Here is a 22,063-nt window from a genome sequence, read left to right as displayed (position 1 = left end):
CAAATATGGAGGAAGTGAAAGTGTCGCTCCGGGTGGAGAAATGGGACATTGTCATGAGTGAATTGACGTTACTGTAACAGCCATCTTAAAGTATGGATTATACGCCGGACATGTTTTGAAAATATCTAGTAAGCTTTTGCTTTGTCCCGCAACACTGTATGTCTGATATAAGAGCTATAACCAGCTGGTTACTGAGCTGATCTGCATGATCTGCTTCCATGCAAAAAAAATGCTGTATGTGAACAGAAAGTATTTGTCTCTAGGGGTGGGCGATATGATGATCTTAGATCGTTAACCATTAGAATGGCTCCACGATCTGCCTGTCCAGACAGATCGTTAGAATCGCGCTGCTACAGGCAGTGCACATTCTATCAGTTGCATTTCTATGTTTGAAAGATGACTCCCAGCACCCCCCCCCCCCTCCTTCACAACACAGAGGAAGAGTTGGTTTCACTTGTGATGTGAACACACACACACACACACACACTAAGTAGCAGGCTGGCATCTTTGAACGAGTTAAATAATAATAAAAATTATAGCTGCTGCGCAGCAATGGGTCGTGGCCGGGCAAGTCTCAAGGCTTTGAGCTAGAGGTCTTCGGGTATGCCCGACCCCCCGAATACCCGAGGTTCCGACCCGGACCCGGCCGGACTCTGGGTCCATTCAAAAGAAGTGCCAAACCGCTTGACCAAACCCTTAGAAAAGTCATAGCACACCTGTCCTCAATAAGCCGCATGTTTTGAGTTCGGGCATGTCTATGTGGCGCAGAAATTGTGGGAGTTATTACGCGCCAAAAAAGTGGCTGCTGCGCAGCAATGGGTCGTGGCTGGGCAAGTCTCAAGGCTTTGAGCTATTATGACATCACAATTGCTCGAGTGACATCAGTGATGGCATCACAATTGCTTGACTGACTGATGACATCACAAATACAACCTAATTGCCATAGGTAATTAAGGTAATTAGGCTATACACGGGGCCAGAATTCAACGTTTTGATGCACTGTGGGCTCAATTTTTGACCAATCGAAAATCTGTTTTGATACTTTTGTGTAGAACAGTCTAACGATGCAGATGCTGAAGTTTGGTGTCGTTTGAAGAAAAAATGTGGGAGTAGTAGGGTTTAATTCGTTTTTGCAGTTTTGCGGTCTTTAGACTTCATAATTGGCCATAGGTTGCATTGTACAAAAGTTTCTCCTCATTTGGGCGCACATTTCGGTGAAAGTTGCAAAGCCGTAGCACGTATGCCTGATTTTTTATGAATTTTTTAAGTTTTAAACTTTAGACGGTCGCTGTAGTGCCACCGTTAGGACTATTGGCCCCAAATTTGTGTCAAAGACGTTTGGCATGGGACTGGACCTTTGTGCAAAGTTTGGTTAGTTTTCATCCATGGGAAGTCGAACTTCCCGGGAGGAAGAAGAATAATACAGGCAAATACAATAAGTGGCCCTGCCGCTTCGCTGGCCCGGCCACAGTTCAGACTTAATTTTTCGGTCACGCTGCCTGCTTGATACTGTAGCTGACGAGAGAGGGACGTGTGGGGTACGGTGGTGCAGTGGTAAGCGCTGTCGCCTCACAGCTCGAAGGTCCTGGGTTCGATTCCCACCTGGGATGCTGTGGGTGCTGGAGTTGTGACCCCCCCCCATATCTTCAGTGCCTACTGCCCAGGTGGGGTATCTCGTCGAAAGGGCCTTTCTGTGTGGAGTTTGCATGTTCTCCCCGTACCCCCCAGGGGGTTCCTCCGTACATAACCCCCCACTAAAAACATGCAGAAGATCGTCATCCGACCAGTGACGACAACATCTGAAGTTGGTCCAATGATGGTCCAATGAAGGTCCCCGGGCGCTGGAAAGAAATAGCGACCACTGCTCCTGGCCTGCCCCCCCTGGAGGAAAGGACAAGCCTGGATGGGTCAAATGCAGAGGACATATTTCACCGGCCACCGTCAGCATGAGTGTGTGTTGTGGCCGCATGCATGTGTTGTAGTGTGTTCGTGTGACAATATAGACGGGCTGCCGTCTGAAATCGTGTGTTGCTCGCTCGGTGATAGCAGTTCCCTCGCTGTGGTCAGATTGAAACAGTCCAGTGATGGGAGTTGCAGACAGTAGTAACGTTACCTTGACGAGCAGCGCCTTTGATGTTTGCTTCATTTGCGCGTGGCTCGTTAATGCCCACCGCCTCTCTCATGTTATATTGAATGTTTTGCGGCAACACAACCTGCATTTTGCTTGGTCAGGGCTTGGTCTGTCTGTTGCAGTTGCCCATGACATGATGTAGGCATGACGCAGCCTATTTCTCCATTAACCAAGCGGCTAGTCTGCCTGCCTCCCTCACCGAGTTTATAGAACTGTGTCAGGCCACCACTAAACTAGTTTTCAGCTAACGTTATTCAGCGCGTGCCTGCTTGTTAACGTTATTTCTAAAGGTGCGTTCACACCGAGATATTTATTTTTCGCTCTGTCGCTCAAGTCAACCCTTTGGAATCGCTCTGTCGCTCTGTTTAAATCGCTCATCAACAGGCACACGAAATGACGGACATGTGGGGGATATAACGTTACGCAATGTCATGATATTTGTCCACTACAAGCCACCGTCATTGTTTACAAGCTAAAGCCTATCAGCGTGCCCCTAATGCGAGCTCCATACCGGTAGTACAGACTTCACTTCATGTCAGCTGTCAGCCTGTCAATGTGGTTTGTTGCCACACAATAAACCAGCGGTTTGTTCCAAGCCAGTGTGATCCTTGACTCGCTCTCACACGGCAGCCAATCAGCGTTGAGCGGCGAGCGACTGATGCCAGCGTATTTTCGCTCGAGTTGGGATATTTCATCTCGGGTGACGAGCGTATTTTCTCCCTATCGCTCTGTCTCTGCCGATCGGACGCCTAGCGATTTTTCTCCCAGGCGAATATACGCTCAATCGCTCGTTTGCATTGACTTTGTATGTAAACTCGATGCCAGCGAAAAACTTTAATAGGTTGGTGTGAACGCACCTTTAGTGTTTCCCAAACTATGGGTCGGGACTCAGTTTGGGTCGTGGACCCGTGGGGGGTGGGTCGCCAACTGGCCGTCATGCCAACTCTTTACAGTATGTTTTTTTTGGGGTCCAGGGAGACACAACATTTATCTTTTGGGTCCCAAGATTTAAAAAGTTGGGAACCCCAAACATGAATTATTGTAAACTCAGAGTAAGAAATGTACGACATGAAAATATTTATCAAACTTTACATAACTTTTTCTACAAGTTTTCCGGGGCCTGCGAATTGTATTTTAAATTGGACTTTTCTTGGTTTTTCATGACCGTACAAATCCTGAAATTAGTTTGGATGTACTTGTACTGTTCAGTTAAGTTGCAGAATAGTCTTAAAAACCAAGATGAAAAAGAATCGTGATAAGATCGTGGATCGTGATCCTGCCTGAAAAAACCGCGATATGATATTTTTGCCATATCGCCCCTATTTGTCTCTCCCATTTTCATTTCATTCTCTCTCTCATCGATCAGTCTGTCTCTTCCTGTCTCTCTGTCTCTCCCTCCTATCAGTGTCTTCCGTCTGTTTTTTTTTTTACTTCCTGTTCCAGGGGTCATGTGACCTCTCCTCCTCCTCCTCCATCCAGAAGTGATGACACATGTCCTCAACACGTTTCCTCTCCTAACCGCATTCCTCAATATTTTTAACTTGACACAGACACTTCCTCTCCACTTTTCTGAGCCGTGGCTGTTCTGTGATTCTACACTTGGGCAACACAAAAAGGATAATCTCATTTTCTAAGGATGTTGCCTTAGCTGTGAGATGAGTGTAGGTGAAAATTAGCCCCATATGTTCCGCTGTTCTCCGTTCCTCTGTCATCCACTCTGAATCAGCATCACACAGCGTTCCATAAGGAAATTTGGGGAGGTCGAGCGTTTAAAACGCTCTCCTACCCGTCTCCCGATGTCCGATCGCAGATCCGAAGATATAATAATGTCCCTACGGAAGCCAGTGGTTTAGACGGCGGTGTTAGAATGATACTGCTGCGTGAAACAAGTGTTTAAAGGCAGTCTTTCCACAGCCTGTGTCGAATTTACAGCAGGGTGTGTTTGATCTCACTATCATGGTGCACCGCGAGCAAACAACATTGTGCACCTGGGAAGCAAAACATGTCATGGAATACTCAAACTCCCAAGGTTCCTGTCGGCACTGGGACGCTTCTCCTCTTCTAAATTCGGGACAGGCTGTGGAAAGACTGCTTTTAAACGGTTGTTTCACATAGGAATCTCATTTTAACATGCCCGCCTGAACTACTGGCTTCCGTAGGGAGATTATTTTATATTCGGATCTGAAATCAAATGTCGGGAGACGGGTAAGAGAGCGTTTTAAACGCTCAACCCCCCCCCCCCAATTTCCTTATGGAATGCTGTGTGGCGCTGATTCAGAGTGGATCACAGAGGAACAGCGGAACATATGGGGCTAGGTGAAAATTAGGGATGGGCAACGAATTTCGAATATTCGAATAATAGTTTTTATTATTTATATTATATATTTATTATTATTATCGACTTTTATTATTGAAAGTTGAATTTTTATTTATTTATTATTATTTATAATTTTGTTATTTTTACCCGCACCTGTCTCTTTAATAATGACTCAGTTTGTCAATGTGACGTTGCCGTAGGAGCTGCACACTAAAGCAGAACAGTTCTAGGCTCGGCTGACAGCAGTGCAGCTGCAGCACTCAGTAGCTCTAGAAACACTAGAAATGTAGTAGAAATGGTCTTAAACCGTCTATATTACAGCAACACTCAGCCACAAGGAAAAGGTTTCAAGGCTCGTTACTGCATGAAGAACAGCTGATATTCTGTCTACTGTTCCCTGAGCCATTTCGGCGCTACGCTAATGCTAACGTTGCTAATGGCTAGCGTAGGTCTGGCTGCCAAAGTCACCCCCTCTCCCTGTCCATGGGATTTCATCCGCCATTCATTTTTCCATAGACCTTGTGTAAAATGCGTATAAAAATTGTTTTACTTTGATTTACAAGCGATTCAACTATACTTAGAATCAGGGGAGACCATGTCAAATTTGACTAACTTTCTTTTCTTTTTTTTCTTTGGTGGGCGAATTTCGACTAAAAGTCGGCTTTGGCCCAGCGACTTTCGACTAGTGCTGCTAGAAATGCCCATCCCTATTGAAAATGTGTTTTATGCAAGGGATAAAAACTGTTTTCCTTACTGGCACAAATCAACCATTCATGTGTAAAAATGTGAAGTGATGAAGCCAAACAGAGGGTGAAGTTTCTCTTTATACTGATTTGGACCAAGCAAAGTCTATTTGTATATTATGGCAAAAGCAGAAATAAGATCATGGTTTGCCCCTGTGCAATGTGACTTGCAGACTGGCCAGTAGTAGTAGCATTGACTCACATTCATAGTCCTTTTTCACAGCAGCCATTTTATGTCTAAAAGGCAGGGTAAACACAGGTGCGACCAAAACATTCATGAGGACCCCAGCACTGGAACACCTGAATGGATTCGAAGTTGCAAACCCTCATTAATGTTTTGGTTGCACCTGTGTTTACCATGGCTTTTAGTTTGACACAAAACGGCTGCTGTGGAAAAGGCCCATTGCTAGGTAACCATGTTGAAGTTGAGTCATAGCCAGATGAAAGCTAAGCTTAGCGTTATACTGTGATAACCCGACAGCTTCCTCCATGTTGGCAGAAGGGCAGTCAATCCCGTATCAGTGGGTCATGTCAATTCACAGGTCAAATGTGAACAAATCTGAACTCTGCACCAAGTGAACAACGCAAAGTCGCATCACAACCAGAAGCCAACTCAGCTTCCACATAGAGAGAATCCAATATGATCACTTCTCGTCTTTCAGTGGATCTTCTGATAGTGACACATTCTGCTGCTTCATTTCATAATAACAATCTCGCTCGCTACACGCGCTCCATTCCTAGGGTCGCCCGCCCTGCAGCTCACCCACTGTGTGTCGCACACGCGGCCTCGTCTGCTCTATGACATCACTGATGACATCACTGATGACATCATATCATGAGGTAAATTAGAGCAATCGCCTAATTAAAAAAATTCGGCTCCGTTAGGTCGCCCGCACGGGTGCTCTACAGCTCTACTATACAGTTTACACCCCCTGAAAGTTTCAGCCCGATCGCACGTAAAACAGCATCGCTGTGGCCGGCAAACATTGAAACAGACAGACAGAGAACAAACATTGCCCACATGCTCCCTTTTATATAGATAGATAGATACTCTGACAACATGAGGGAGGGTAGGAATATGATTTGAAAATGGCAGTAACATCACCATACAGTGGGATGATCATTAACTTGAATATAATGTGATTTTACATTGAGCCATATCATGATGTATATTGAAATAAAAATCCATATCGCCGGTTGCACACACTGTGTGTGCTGCTGGAATGAACAGAAGACGACGTTTGAAGTTTGACACGGAGACGGGGAGGTTTGTTGACACTATCTGATAGCGAGATAGCAACAACCTGCGCGAGTCAAAATGAGGCCAGTGAGTTTTTGAGTCGTTGTAAAGAGGTGGGGTCCTGCTGCTGACTTTATAGGCAGTGAGTTTTCTGCCTGTTTCCACCAAGCTGCCTCTGCTGCCGTGGGGGTTGAACCTAATGGAATTTTCCGGGTTGCTGCTTCTATAAATAAACTGGATTGGCGAGCTCACTCAGCTAGTTAGCCCGACCTGACCGGACGACCCGTGTCATACAGTGATCATCATCACACACGCCCGCCTCCAAAATGATCTTCTTCTTCTCTCTTTTTAAATCAAGTTCCACCACTTTCTTCCCAATTGTACTCGGCCAATTCCCTGTTCCGGTCGTGGCTCCACCCCCCTCTGAACTCTGGGGAGGGCTGTAGACGAGCACACGTTGCTTCCTCCGATACATGTGCAGTCGCCAGCTGCTTCTTTTCGCCTGACAGCGAGGAGTTTCACCTGCAGGACGTAGGGCATTAAATAAGCTGCCAGTCAGTTTGTTGACGTTTCGATCTTACGATCTTTATCAGGATCACACTGTCCCCCCCCCCCCCAGTAGGGCTGCACGATTTATCGTATTTTCATCGTCATCGCGATATGAAAATGCGCGATGAACACATCGCAAAAGTCACGTGTTATCGCAAAAAAAAAAAAAAAAAAAAAAAAAAATCTTTTTTACAGTGCACTTGAACGCAACATGCAAGATACCGGCTGAATAAGTGTCCAAATGTCATTCTGGCCAATACTTCACTTCTGTTATAACATTTCACAACACCACCTGTGTTGTTATTTACAGTGCACACAGTGTCATACAGTGTCATACAGTGTCATACAGTGTGGTGAAAAGAGGGCAAGAGAGGAAATTAAAACAGAAGTGGATTTATAGTTAGAAAGAGTGCTAAAAAAGAGAGATTTTTTTTTTTTTTTTTTTTTTTTTTTTGAAAAAATCCATAGATAAGCCGCACCGTTATATAAGCCGCAGGGGCCAAAAAAGGCCAAAAAACGGGAAAAAAGGTGCGGCTTATAGTCCGGAATTTACGGTAATTAACTTGTTGGTTTTGGATTTTTTTTAGCTTCAAGAGTGCATTTTTGTTCGTATGACCCTCAACACAAGCTTTGAGAATCCCGTGACACTTACTGATACGTATGCTTAAATTAACACACTCATATTGCAAAATGAATTTAGGCCCTCACTGTAATACTTCAGAAGTTGAATTTGAAGTTCAGCATTAATACATTTGTAATTTTTTGTCTTAGATTTACCTTTGTGTGTTATTGCAATATAAAACTACATAATTGAGAATCGATTCTAGATTCTGGAATCGAGAATCGTTGGAATCGAGAATCGATTCTGGAATCGGATCGTGACCCCAGGAATCGGAATCGGATCGGATCGTGGCTTAGCCGGATCGGAGCACCCCTACCCATTAATATTTTTGTTTATAGCTTTTATTTATTTATCGCAGGTCATATCGTCATCGCAATATTGAACAGTGTTATCGCACATCGCAGCTTTTCCTCATATCGTGCAGCCCTACCCCCCAGTTCCCCGCCCGAACCGTTGCCCGCAGCGACCCAGACACATATACCTCGATCTGACTTCCCACCCGTAGACACGGCCAGTTGTGCCTGTATGGACGCCCGACCAAGCCGGAGAGAAACACGGGGGCTCGAACCTGCGACCCTCTTGTTGGTAGGCAGGGAATCTCCCGCTGCACTACCCGGACACCGCATGCTTTGTCAATTTTAGGGGCACTTTACACGAGGACGGTTTCCTATGGTGACGGGGAATTCTTTTATCGTTAGTGCCTCCCTTTTAGACGGCGACGGCGAATTTGCGCTTAGGAGACGACACATTTTGAAACCACCCTCCAGAGTGGAATTCTTGGTGACGCTCCCCGCTGAGCGCTCCATGTAATCGCTTTGACACGGCTCATTTCAGGAACTCTGACGTGCCTGCACACGCGACACACGCGATTACGTCATAGCCGCGTGCGAGTTCAGTCAGGAAAACAACAGGAAGAGAAGCAGACATGGATCTTACGGTTGTGCTCTCGTTGATGTTGCGGGTGCTTACGTCCAAAACAAAGTAGTCGGACTTGCTTTTTGCTTTCGCAATGGCTGTAATTCTGTTCAAAGTTTACCGCTGCTGTGAGAGAAGTGTTTTAAAAGGAAGTTGCGGAAGTATTTATAGGCTGACCCGGAACTCTCCAAGTTGTGGAGCGACGAGCAATGTCCCGTTGACCATCACACTGCCACCTAGCGGCCTGGCATGTACATTACGGCGTTTTAAAAATTCAACAGCACTCATGTAAACGGGGAGAAGGTGTGAAGGAAAAGGTGTGAAGGAAATGATATTGTGTTGTTTCTTCCAGAAACTGTCCTCGTGTAAAGGGCCCCTTAAACACACACACACACACACACACAGACACACACACACACACACACACACACACACACACACAGAGCTCCTGGTGACTGGACAGCTCAGACTTGCCGCTGCAGGAACAAGTGGGAGGAGAGGAATGGAGTGTGTGTGAGAGAGAGAGTGAGAGGGACGGACGGACGGACGGACGGACAGAGGTAGATCGAGGAAGAGAAGGAAAGGAGAGAGAGGCAGTGTTTTGCTTAGTCACATGACACGTGATATCCAGAGAGGATAATAGTCTATATAGAGAGAGACTGTGCTGGACAAACAAATGGACGTCATGAATTATGAATATGTTGAAGGCACACGCACACACACACACGCACGCGCACGCACGCACGCACACACACACGCACGCACGCACACGCACGCACGCACACACACATGCACACACACACGCACACACACACGCACGCACATGCACGCACACACACTAGGGCTGCCATGAAATAGGAGTGGGCATGGAGGAAGACAAAACAGTCATTCAGCTGCAGCATTCTATAATAAAGACTGTAGAGACAGAAAGCACACACACAACACACACACACACACACACACACACACACACACACACACACACACACACTTAGAAGATACAAAACCCTTGTTTCCATTCACTTGTCTCTACTCAGATAAACAGTGAAACCATGTACAGCTGTGTGTGTGTGTGTGTGTGTGTGTGTGTGTGTGTGTGTGTGTGTGTGTGTGTGTGTGTGTGTGTGTGTGTGTGTGTGTGAAGTCACTGTTCTGTACAGTAAGCAGCTTTGTGTTGGCACAGTGTGTGGCCTTGTTTGAGCGTCAGAGGAAACGTGATGTTCTGCACTGACTCCACCAGGGAGTGTTTTACAAAATGTGATGATCAGAGAAACCTACGGTACTTGGTCTTCTACCGATCATATTGGTTATCGGCCATAACAGCATATCGCATCGGCCAAAAAAATTCATATCTGCGCATCCCTAACAAATACTATTTGATTCAGCTCTGCTTTTGATGAATAGTCACAGCTTACATTCGGAAAACATAGTCACACCAGCACACGCAGGCATTCACACCTCATTCTTCATGACTGTCTGCGTGCTGGCTGGATGTTGTCATTTCACATCTTTTGAATCCAGAGGAGATTCTATCAATTAGCAGTTTTACTAGATCATCTTCTGATGTTCAGCCTATATACTGTACCACACATATGATATTTACTAGGTCATCTTCTGATGTTCAGCCTATATACTGTACCACACATATGATATTTACTAGGCTATCTTCTGATGTTCAGCCTATATACTAGGGGTGTCAAAAAGAAATGATTATAAGATCCATCGTGATGCGGACGTGCACGATTCTGCATCGATTCACAAATGTCAAAAATCATTTTTTTTTTTTTTTTTTTTTTTTAAATAATTGAATAAAATATAATGGAAGTACATGCAGTTGTTTATTTGGATCATAATACAATGTGATTCCAAATGCACTTTTATTTTAAAAGTAGACACACAGTGAGAAAAAATAAATCATGTATTGGGGAAAAAAAGTGATTGATCGATTGAAGATGCATCGAGATGCATCGATAATCGTAATCGAGTCGTAGCCCTCTGAATCGTAATCGAATCGTGAGGCCAGTGAAGATTCACAACCCTACCCTACTATATACTGTACGGTACAATAAGCGTAGTTGCTTGATATTATGGTATTGCTGCATCTCGTGTGTGTGTGTATGTGTGTGTGTGTGTATGTGTGTGTGTGTGTGTGCACGTGCACGTGTGTGTGTGTGTGTGCGTGTGCACAATCATGCACGCTGCTTGCCCTAGTGACTCATCAGAACCAGGCTGTGCTGTGTAACCTGTTTGGTTGGAGAGTTCTTGCCTGCCTGCTGTGTCTCTGTGCTCTAACCACTTCCTGCACTCTGAATTGAACTAGGTTGAGCCCATGGATGTATTATAATAACTGGATAAGGGACGTGCCACGCCCACCCATGCATTCGGACGGAGGTTACTCATTGGCGCATGATGCCAACATGGGGGGTTTTTCTTCCGGGATTTACTTCCTGACTGTGCAGCCCAAGGCGAAGTGCGCATGTGTGCCATGACGTTTTCCATGACGTCTCCCACCGAAGATGCGCGTTCATGTGACAGCCAGAGAGACAGCCAAGTTGAAAGAGGAGCCATTGTTGAAATTCACTTCGGACAACTTTAGAGCAGCTTAGAGGTGGTTAGCCGTGCGGTTGCAGATTTTAATTTGACAGTATTAGGGGTTTATATGCATAATGAACACATCGTTGGAATTGTATGTCAAACGGCTAACAGGTCTGCATGGAAATTTAACGTTAGCATAATAGGCTACAATGAGCTCGTTTACGTTAATGTGAGTAGACGGCCACAGCCTATGGGTCAGGATTGATCGGAGGATTTTGTTGTTTATTGTCATAAATAAACTTGAAAGATATAGCTTTCAAATCTGTGTCTCATCACCATCGCTCTCATGTTGTCTTTTCTCTAATCTCAAAATTGTTTAATTGACACATGACCTGTGTGGTAAAACAGCCGATATATTATTTGAGTCCATAGTAGCGTCTACCTGTTGAGTGGTCATTATGATTTGGTGCTATATAAATATAGATTGATTGAGTTGTTGACATCACATTATATACTAGGATACTGGGATCTAGTGAGCTGACTAAAACTTGATAATGTGCTAATTGTTTTTACCCAGTGCTTTTTAATCGTTAGATGCCAGTTTTATTGTGATTGAGATTGATGCAATGTCAATGATAGTCCAAGGACGTCCCAAACAAACACCTGGTGTCAGACCCCACTGGTCAACAAGTGGTCAACCCTCAATAGATTCAGGACTGGACATGGCCCCTGCTTGGCCAGCCTTCACAAGTGGGGCAGCAGCCCAAGCCCACTGTGTGCTTGTGGAGAGCAGCAGACAATGCAACACATCATCGAAGCTTGCCCTCTACAAAGACTTGAAGGAGGAATATTCACCCTCCATAGGCCTACAGCAGATCAGGAGGCAATTGGCTCAAGGACCTTGCATTCGCTAAATAAATGAGTCTAAAAACGTGCAGTGTCACACTGTATCAAGTTGACTTGTTTAGTTCTGTCACCAGAGGGCTAGTGTTATCAAAACTTACAATAACACCTATTGGCAGCATCTTACAGTTAAAATACAAACGGTGTGTGTGTTAACCACAGAAAGTAGCATGCAACTGTTGCACAGCCACCAATCAGTGATAATATAATTAACTAGCCTAGTATTGAAGTTGTGAGATAACTGGTGTGACTTCATGCCGTGACTTTGCTGGACAGGAATCCCTACAATACTCTATATGCCTTACCTGCTACTGTCTGATTAATATTTTCTATCTGTCATGTAGTGACTCAAAAGATCATTTTGACATTTCTTTTCCCCCAAATCTATGAATATAATCTATGAATTTGTGATGTAATTTTCAGTCCTGACATGTTTAGAATGAGTCTTATAGACTCATTCCAATACATATCCATGAGTTTTTTTGGATTTGGCACCTCAATCTTTGGCATTATGTGACTATTGTTTTATTAATTAAATGTAACTAAATATTAGTATTATCTTTGAGTTAAACTGAAATATAGTGATTTCAAGAGTCTCCTACATCAACATCTCACAAGCTCTACCCCCACTCCAGATCAGGAGGGAGGAGGCTGCTGTGAACTTGATAAGGGACATGCAGAAAGCACAACATCCTCTGCATGACCTGTTACCATCAACACGAGGCACTTGTACTGCCAGGACACTCAGCAAGCTGGGTGAAATGAAGGCCAGAACCAACAGGCTGAGGAACTTACACACTGCAGTTAGGCTGTACAATGAGACAGTTTAAACTTTGACCAGATAACTTACTAAAAAAAAAAGAGAAAATTCTGCAGTTTTTCAGTGAGCCTTTTGGTACCACTGCAAGCATGAATTAATCAAATCAAATCAATCCATATCGGTCCTATAATTAAACTGATATGTTTAACAGCCAATGGAGGCAGAACTAACAGATTAATATAATTCCAGTGTGCAATAACTGCAATTTGACACGTACTGTACATTATACTTTATTCTACTTACTCTACTTTATTTTAGTTTATTGTATTGGCTGTTTACGTTTAGGGAGATAGTGTGATACTGTGTTGTGCTATGTGTGTTCTGATTGCGAGCAGCTGTAACTTGTCCCAATTTCCCCCAGGGGATCATTAAAGTCTTTCTGATTCTGATTAGATACAGTGCAGCATAGTTCAACTGACTGGTTTGCTTTGATGTTGTTGGTGCCATAAAAGTGAGGGGTCCTTGAGATGAAAAAGGTGAATAGATGTACATCAAGGTTTATGGAAAAATGTATTTAGCCTACTTCCGAGTAGCCTACTTCCGAACATGGATGCCAGTTATCTTGACTTGATCACAACCAATATTATAAAAGCAATAATTGAATGACTGCCTGACAAGGACCTTGTTAGTAAAAATTTTTTACAGCACTTTGACTTTGTCAAGACGTCATATCATACTCACTGTTATTATAACAGCAATCAGTTATCACTGGCAAGTACTGATATGAGTACTGAGTCATGGTCTTGTCTAAATGAAAATTATAATCTATACACTAATACAGCTCGACACCTTGGACGCTACAATACTGTCAACGGAACTGAATTGGAATCATGCACAGGGCAAGCCATTTAAAAATCATTTATTAGACAATAGAGAATCACAACAGAACATTTATAACGGGGTAGGCTAACGTAACGATACCTCCTTACATTAACCAAGGCAGTGTTAGCTTGCTGTCCATGTCATAAAGAGCACAGAAAACACACATAATCCCAAACCTACGTTTTCGGTTAACAGTAGTTATCTGTACACATGTTCCGGCGGGCTACTCGTGTAAAATAACTACTTTATTATCTTAATAAAAGGCAAAATCGGACTGGATATGACCATATGACGACTGGAGCTCGAGCTCACCTCACAACAAGGAAGTGATGACGCTTCGCTCTGATGATCCGCGTTCCCGTGGCCAAATGCGCATTCATGAAATGCGCGTTCATGAAGCCCCAGAAAATACACCCGTATGCGGCTTTTAGTGGCTTCTGAAGAAAAAATGCCGCATAAAAGAATATTTGATAATTAAAAGAGTCGTTTTATACTTTGAGTGACACCCGGAAAAATTTCCCCTGGGTTTAACAGCTGCCGGCGTCCCCATGCAAGTGGATGGGAATGTTCCTTTCTGGGCTGCATGGCGTCACGTGACTTGCAATACAGAGCTTCGCCAGCATGTTCAATTGGCTTCAAAGCCCAGCGCTATTCCTGGGGGCTTGGTTGAGCCCCATTGCACTTTTGTCACTATAGTCGTGTTGACACTCCGGGCTATGGAGCTGAACAGTCACGTGACGCCTCTTGCCCCGGAAGAAACTTCCCCATTCATTTTCTCCATAGACAGTTTGAAAAATCCTTATATAATGAGCTTTCAGGCTGGAAACAAGCCAACCTGCAGCCTACTGAGTCGTGAGTGAGGATAAAACACTTCACTTGGCGCAAAAATAAAGACAGGAAAATTCTATTTTTTCCCGTTATTTTTTGTTTTTGCTCCAAGTGAAATGTTTTATGGTCATCATCACGATTCAGTAGGTCGCTAGTTGGCTTGGTCTATGGAGAACATGAATAGGGAACTCTCTGTCCAGGTCAGGAGACGTCCCGTAACTGAAGCTTGAGGCAGGCTCAAGCTGAACTGACGCTTAACCGTTCACACCAGGAGCAGTCTCTTTTCCCCAGTGCCTTGAACCCGCCCACAACTCCCATTGACTTCATGCCTGGCAGCTTCAAACTTCATGCCTGGAAAATAGGACTGAATCCTGCTTCAGCACAGTTGGACCGTCTGTCAGTTTGACAATATGTGGGACCAGTATTGGCCTTTTAATAGATATATCTGCTATCAGCCAGGCAATGTTGTCCATAATATGATGGATTTCTCCTGATCACAGCTACAGAATCAGTTTGGAAGACATTTGATTGTCTTTGCATATTTTAATTTGATTGTTAATCGACCTTTTTGTGAAATAATTCTTCATTTGAAGGCAGTTATGTCTTCCTGAACTTCCCCTGCCACTGAGTGGCTGCAGTGAGTCATACTGCCCACACTAAAGCTGCTACTCAAATAACTGTTTCAACTGTTTCAATGGTGACCAGGGTCCAAAATTAACAGTAGCCAAAAGCCAATAGATTTTGCATTTGGTTAGTGAATCCCAGAAGGCTATCAGCCGCATGTTTGTACCAAACTAGTCAGCTAATGAAGAAAAACTCTGTTAGCAGTGTTTCCCCTACCATTCTACAGACCTGGCGGGCCCGCCAGGCCAGAAAGAAAATTGCAAAAAAATATATATATATCTGCTCTCCCCAAAATGTCAATAAACCTTTATGGCATATTATTACAATACAACAATACTGGTGTTGACAGTGTTGACAGTAATAGAAGATGCCAAATCATTCAAAACAATAAGCATTTTGCTTTTAGGCACTGTTCCAAAATGTGTCAATGTGTGTCGTTGCCTGGGAAAACGCACATCCCATAATACAACTGTTCGCATCGCATCCCATAATAGTATGATACTAGGGATGCCATTGCGAACATAGATGCGAACAGGTTAGCTAAAAGTTTAGCGTCGCCAGTGAGGGCCCCCCCACTGTTGTGGTCGGGGTACGTTTCGAAATCCCTCCAGGCCTGAAAAAAATTCTCTGGGAAGTAACTGGGTTTCCATCCACCTCTGGATATTCGCATTTACCCAAAATGCGAATATAAACTTGAATGGAAACACCAGAAATTTGAATAAAGGTCGAAATATCGCATAAATGTTTTTACGCTTGGAGGGGGTGGATTTATCAGCGTATCGACAGTAGGAAGATGCGAACTTTTGCAATGGAAACAGATTTTGCGAATTAACGATGACGTACCAGATGTGACTTCACTTCCGCTTCATGCTACTCCAGGGGGAAATGGTGGCGATTAGCGCCAGGCAGTCTGAATGAAATTGAATGTAATGTTCGCAATTCTATGTATTAAATTCTAAAAAACGACCCTCAACATTTGGGAAGGCTAAGCCACACAACTAGTTCGTTATAATCTAACATCATGCTTTGAAGGCGACTTTACGACGATGAGGACGGTGATCATCACCATCACCGGGTGATGACTCAATCAAAGCAGGTCTCCGCTGATAGAGATCTCTTACAGGCACACAGGCACGTTACGCCTCCTCCTGACGAGAAGCGCCACCGACTGCTCAACCTGCCGACTCCCAAAACTCGCTAAACAAAACTGAATGGAAACATGCATAAATTCGCATTTTATTTTGCGGATTTTCACAAAATTCGCTTGAATTATGCGATACATTTGGATGGAAACCCAGTTACTGGTTAGTATTATTAGAATCAGTGTTTGTGTTCTTCACATTAATTAAGTATTTGTATTAATGTTACTGTTAGTGATAGTATATTTACGTATACAGTACATGACCCAAAAAAATGCAATTAATTATTTTGACTGGTAAAAAAAAAAATCTTGTCCACCACCTCTGGCTATTTGGCCGGTGAGTCAAAAAGTTAATTTCAGACCCTGAGGGAGACTCATAGAAACAAAGAATACGTGAAATGTTTTGCCTTGAAAATTGTCAAATTGAAAGACATTGAATATCTGCAGAAAATATTGGCCGTTTCCAAATTCAGTGTCAAAGTGTGGTATCACTGTTGATCAGATGAGGAACATGTTCAATGGAGCTGCTTAATGAAAATATGAGGACTTGATATGTTTCAGGAGGGTGGGGGGGCAAAACAATCTCCTCTGTTTAAAGTTTAAAAAGCCTTAGTTATTCTTGGATTTTTCATGTTAAAATGTTATAAAATGCTCCCGCACTTTGCGGCCCTGCCCCTTCTTCAGGGTGCAGAGAATAATCAAATGCATCAAAATAATAAACAGAGTTGTTATTAGCATCAGAACCCTGTTGCACATCAAGCAGAACCTTCAAATCCAGCCAATAAATCAAAGTCTGGAATCAGTAATCACATTTAAAATGGAAAATGTGTCTAAGAGTGACTCTACTGCAGTGTTAATTTGTCAGCAACATTTGATGTAGTTTTAGTCATAGTCTTCTGACTAAAATGACATCTTAGTCATATTTCAGTCATCTGAAATGTTTTCGTTTTAATCTAGTTTTTGTTAGTCTCGCTGGCCACCCTCCCCTCCCTTCCGTGAGAGGAGTCTGGCTGCACGGAAACAGGCTGCTGGCATAAGCCCTCCCCTGCTCGATTTCAGGCGCTGCCGGATGTCCGCTCCCCACTTAAGAAGCTTTGGCTCCGACCATGTCAATCAGAGCGGCTTCCGCTCCCTCCTCCCTGTGTGTCGCTGTAAATAGTGCCCTGCCGCTGCAGTGAAAACAACAACGCTAACTAGCTAGCAAGCTAACGGCAGAAACCTACACGCTAGCTCGTTGCTACACGCTGAAAATGGCAAGTTGGATTGTTGGAAACTATTTTCCAAGGGCACTGCCGCTAAGCGCCGCCCATCGCAATCCCACTACGGAGACCTGCTCCAGATTCCTCTCATGGAAGGGAGGGGAGGCTGGCCAGCGAGACTAAGTTTTAGTTGACTAAATATAAGATTTTAGTCGACTAAATCAGTGGTTCTCAAAGTGGGGTCTGGACCCCCAGGAGTCCTTGAGGGGGTTCCAGGGGGGCCCCAGAAAAAAGGGAAAACATTTATTTTGACTATAATTCCATAAGTAACACAATGACAGAATGTAGGATTATTTTGGTCATGGGTTTCATACACTTTTTGTAATAAAACATCTAAAAGCAAAAATCTTATCAAATGGGGGTCCGTGGTCTAATTTGTGTCAGATTAGGGGTCCATGATGTGAACAAGTTTGAGAACCACTGGATTAAATCTACGGTAGATTGGGTCTACTAAAATCTAACAGGCTTAGTTAAAGTACTTTATATAAATGTTTATCTAGAATTTCCAAACTCATTGGAAAAAGGTCTTAAGGTTTGAACGTGCAATACAGACACAGACTTAACTGTTTAACTTCTTATTTTCTTCTTCTTCGATCTATTTCCAATTGGTCCCTCCTTTCTCATCTACTTTTATCCGTTGAAGGAAGTGTCAGTAGATTTTCTCAGAGTTTTTGTCATCACAACCTTTTTAGTTCATTATTAATTAGTTAACGCCTCGTTTTCATCAGTGAAAATAGGTTGTTGACGAACATTTTTCATCAGCGAAATGAACACTGAACTCTACTGTACTGCATTGTGAGTTTTGTGTGTGTGTGTGTGTGTGTGTGTGTGTGTGTGTGTCTCTCTCTCTCTCTCTCTCTCTCTGGGCACTGTGTCATGATCCTACTGTTGTGTCCGTAGATATGTGTCTGCCTCAGCCACTTTGGATGACATTACCCGCTCTGAAGCGTGAGTTGACCCCTTTCACTTTTACCTTGTTTTCTTCATTGCCAAGTTTTGATTTTCAGTTGGAGGAGCTTCTCGCCTTTTTTTTTTCTTTTTTTTTTGACTGTCCTTGCTTTTGGTTCTGGGTTTATACAATACTAGAGAGCCGAAGACGTGCCCACTTCTGGTTTAGGCATACGCACCAGAGCTAGTCGTCCGCCATTCTTTTTTACATCTAAATTTCATAAAACGCTATAAAAAAAAAACTACGGTCAAACCAAGCGATTCAGCCATATTTGGACCGTGGAACATTTCACTCTGACCAAAACTTCAAAACAAAATGTCTTATTTATTTGATCAAGTTTTGGTTTGAGTGAAATTTTCTATGGTCTCTTCTCTTGTGATTCCACATATAGCTGAATCGCTTGGTTTGGCAAAGTAAAACTATTTTTTAGCGTTTTACGAAAAGTAGATGGAAAAAGGTTGTGGTTGACAAATGGCTCTGGTCTTCTAAACGGGAAGTGTGCGTGACTTTGGCTGTGTATCTTCTTGGCTGGTGCTGATGTTGCGGGTGATGTGTGGTAGATGTGTCTTTGTGGCTGCTAGCTGCTGCTGTATCGGAGGAAGGTTTTTCTCCGTCATGTCGGCCTCATGATGATCACATCATTGCGTCTTTCGTAGGGATGGGCATTTCTAGCAAAAACACTATTCGAAATTCGCTGGCCAAAGTCGACTTTTTAACACGTTGAGTGCCATAGCCGAGATATCTCGTCTTACATAATCCAACGCTTGAGTGCCAGAGCCGAGATATCTCGTCTTACATAAACATTTTTTTTTTTTGACGGTGGGACATCAATCAACAACTTTTACGTCTTCTATATCACTATTGGAGCAAGAGAATGTGTATAATCTATTTTACCGACCACTAAGTGGTGACAGTTCTCTCCAGACAGAGACAGAGACAAAGCCACAGCCACGGGACCCGTGGACCAAAAGCAGCCGCCTCCCGCGGAAATGGCTTGGCGATTTTACAGTCAGAAACGAACGAGCCTCATTCTCATACTGTAGGCGGGGACGCTTCGCGCTGCTGCGGTGGGGGGTTCCAGAAATGGACTGGGTGAGCAGCATAAAGCCTAGAGTCGCACGGGGGTTCATCGGGGCTCTCAAACCCAAGAGACAGTGAGACCTATCCACACTCGCTGCCAGGGAGAGTCGCTGCTCAAACTCCCAGCAGCAGAGCACTGCGCAGCACAGACGGAGGGAGGAGTTTGGAGACACACACACACTCTCTCTCTCTCTCTCTCTCTGGGCACTGTGTCATGATCCTACTGTTGTGTCCGTAGATATGTGTCTGCCTCAGCCACTTTGGATGACATTACCCGCTCTGAAGCGTGAGTTGACCCCTTTCACTTTTACCTTGTTTTCTTCATTGCCAAGTTTTGATTTTCAGTTGGAGGAGCTTCTCGCCTTTTTTTTTTCTTTTTTTTTTGACTGTCCTTGCTTTTGGTTCTGGGTTTATACAATACTAGAGAGCCGAAGACGTGCCCACTTCTGGTTTAGGCATACGCACCAGAGCTAGTCGTCCGCCATTCTTTTTTACATCTAAATTTCATAAAACGCTATAAAAAAAAAACTACGGTCAAACCAAGCGATTCAGCCATATTTGGACCGTGGAACATTTCACTCTGACCAAAACTTCAAAACAAAATGTCTTATTTATTTGATCAAGTTTTGGTTTGAGTGAAATTTTCTATGGTCTCTTCTCTTGTGATTCCACATATAGCTGAATCGCTTGGTTTGGCAAAGTAAAACTATTTTTTAGCGTTTTACGAAAAGTAGATGGAAAAAGGTTGTGGTTGACAAATGGCTCTGGTCTTCGACGAGAGAGAGGAGAGAGAGAGAGAGAGAGAGAGAGAGAGAGAGAGAGAGCGCACAGAGTGGGAGACAAGGGCACCCATAATCACAGGCACGTGAGGTGGTTCTAAAAATCCATTTATCTCCAAACTCTCTGAAAATCTCTGAAACCATGCTGTACTCAACGGCTAATATCTACATAACTACTAACTCTGCAAACTAACTCTTTTAGACAGAGAAAGCACACATTCTATTACCGTAGTTATTTTTAGATGATTGGTGTTCACGAATTCTTAACAGAAAATAATCCTCGGCTCTTGTAAAATGAGCCAGAATCCTCAAAAAAAACCCTGGCACAACTTACCTACAGGATTGAAAAAATGGCTGGCACTCAATGTGTTAATCGAAATTCGGATTTTTTTTTTTTTTTTTTTTTTTTTTTTTTGTGAGTGAAATGTTGCATTGTCTCCCCTGATTCTAAGGCCCAATCCCAATTCTTTTCTTAACCCTCAATCTTAACCCTCAAGCTCAACCCTCAATCTTAGTAGCCCTCAAAACTAAGTGTTAAGGGCTATCTTGCGACTTTAAAATGGGACAGCCCTTAAAGGCAGATACGTCTTCAGACTGTGGGGGGCAGCAATATGCCAAAGCTCCGTCCAGTCTGTCAATTCAAAAGGAGACGAAAAAAGCATCCTTACAAATATTTCCTTGATAATATAGATGTAGAAATTACAATAACCATTGTATTATCTTAGTTTAAATGTCATTTTATGGATTTCCGTTTTGGAGCCTAACACATTTGTTGTTGCTAACTATCGATAGTCAGTAGCCGTGCTGGTCAAGCCATATTATTATTATTATATTATAACATTGTTAACGTTGTTACGAAATGCCATAATTCTCGGTGGTAATGTCGTTGTTGAGTTGTTTTGATCAAGATACAGCCTACGTGTAATGCAACGCACCACAAAACAAGTGGGGGCTAGAATGACCGTGCTTTCCGACGTGAGGGCTGGCTTGACTGCAGTTAAACACTGCAGTCAAGCCAGCCCTCACGTCGGAAAGCACGGTCATTCTAGCCCCCACTCGTTAGCAACAACAATTGTTGTTAGGATTCCAAAACGGAAATCCATAAAATGACATTAAACTAAGCTAATACAATGGTTATCGTAATTTTTACATCTCTATTAACAAGGAAATACTTAACTTTGTAGGGCTACTTTTTTCCTCCTTTCGCCGCCATCTTCCATCTGAATGGATCTAGCTGATGACACGCAAGGGATTCTGGGATCGCACTCACCGCCAAGTGTGGTCGTGGAAAATCTCAAAACTGAGTGCCGTAGAGCCCTCAAACTCGACCCTTAACTTAACAAAGTGAGAATCGGGACAGCACTAGCACTTCGCGGGAGTGCGCATTTTTGAGACTGAGGGTTAAGATTGAGGGTTAAGATAGGAATTGGGATTGGGCCTAAGTCTAAGGCTTTATTAATTAATAGAAAAAGCTTCTGCTGTGGATTTTTAGCTCAAACAAGCATTGCACCACTGAAGTAAAGATATGAGACTATACTGATCCCATATAAAGAACATGTTACATGACATTGACATTTTTGAAAATAAAAAACAGTTTTGACAATCATGAGTGGTTCATTAAATATTTAGTAGGCTCAGGTCTGAGTGCCAAAGGGGTGCCAAAGTCACCCCCTCTCCCTCTTCATGGGATTTCATCCACCATTCATTTTTCCATAAACCTTGCTTAAAATGCTTATAGAAATTGTTTTACTTGCTCAAACCAAGCGATTCGACTATACTTAGAATCAGGGGAGACAATGCAACATT

At 43.4% G+C, this 22,063-nt stretch overlaps 1 protein-coding gene across 4 annotated transcripts in view; it reads left to right on the top strand.

The window, feature by feature from the left end:
* tpd52l2b (tpd52 like 2b) overlaps window positions 1–22,063 on the top strand; it is a 78,042-nt gene that overhangs the window by 30,274 nt on the left and 25,705 nt on the right. Inside the window, exons 4-5 of one of the 4 annotated variants that reach the window (XM_083657247.1) lie at window positions 18,350–18,397; window positions 19,717–19,764. The exons of 1 other annotated variant lie outside the window; for it this stretch is intronic. In XM_083657247.1, coding sequence (XP_083513373.1) covers window positions 18,350–18,397; window positions 19,717–19,764 — 96 coding nt within the window. The remainder of the gene's footprint in view (window positions 1–18,349; window positions 18,398–19,716; window positions 19,765–22,063) is intronic. 2 more of the 4 variants (XM_083657248.1, XM_083657249.1) reach the window with 2 other exon arrangements.

This window comes from Poromitra crassiceps (assembly GCF_964638095.1).
Source record: "Poromitra crassiceps genome assembly, chromosome: 20".
Lineage (NCBI taxonomy): Eukaryota > Metazoa > Chordata > Actinopteri > Beryciformes > Melamphaidae > Poromitra > Poromitra crassiceps.
Note: the sequence above shows the minus strand (reverse complement) of the source record. Positions and strands in the feature narration are given on the sequence as shown.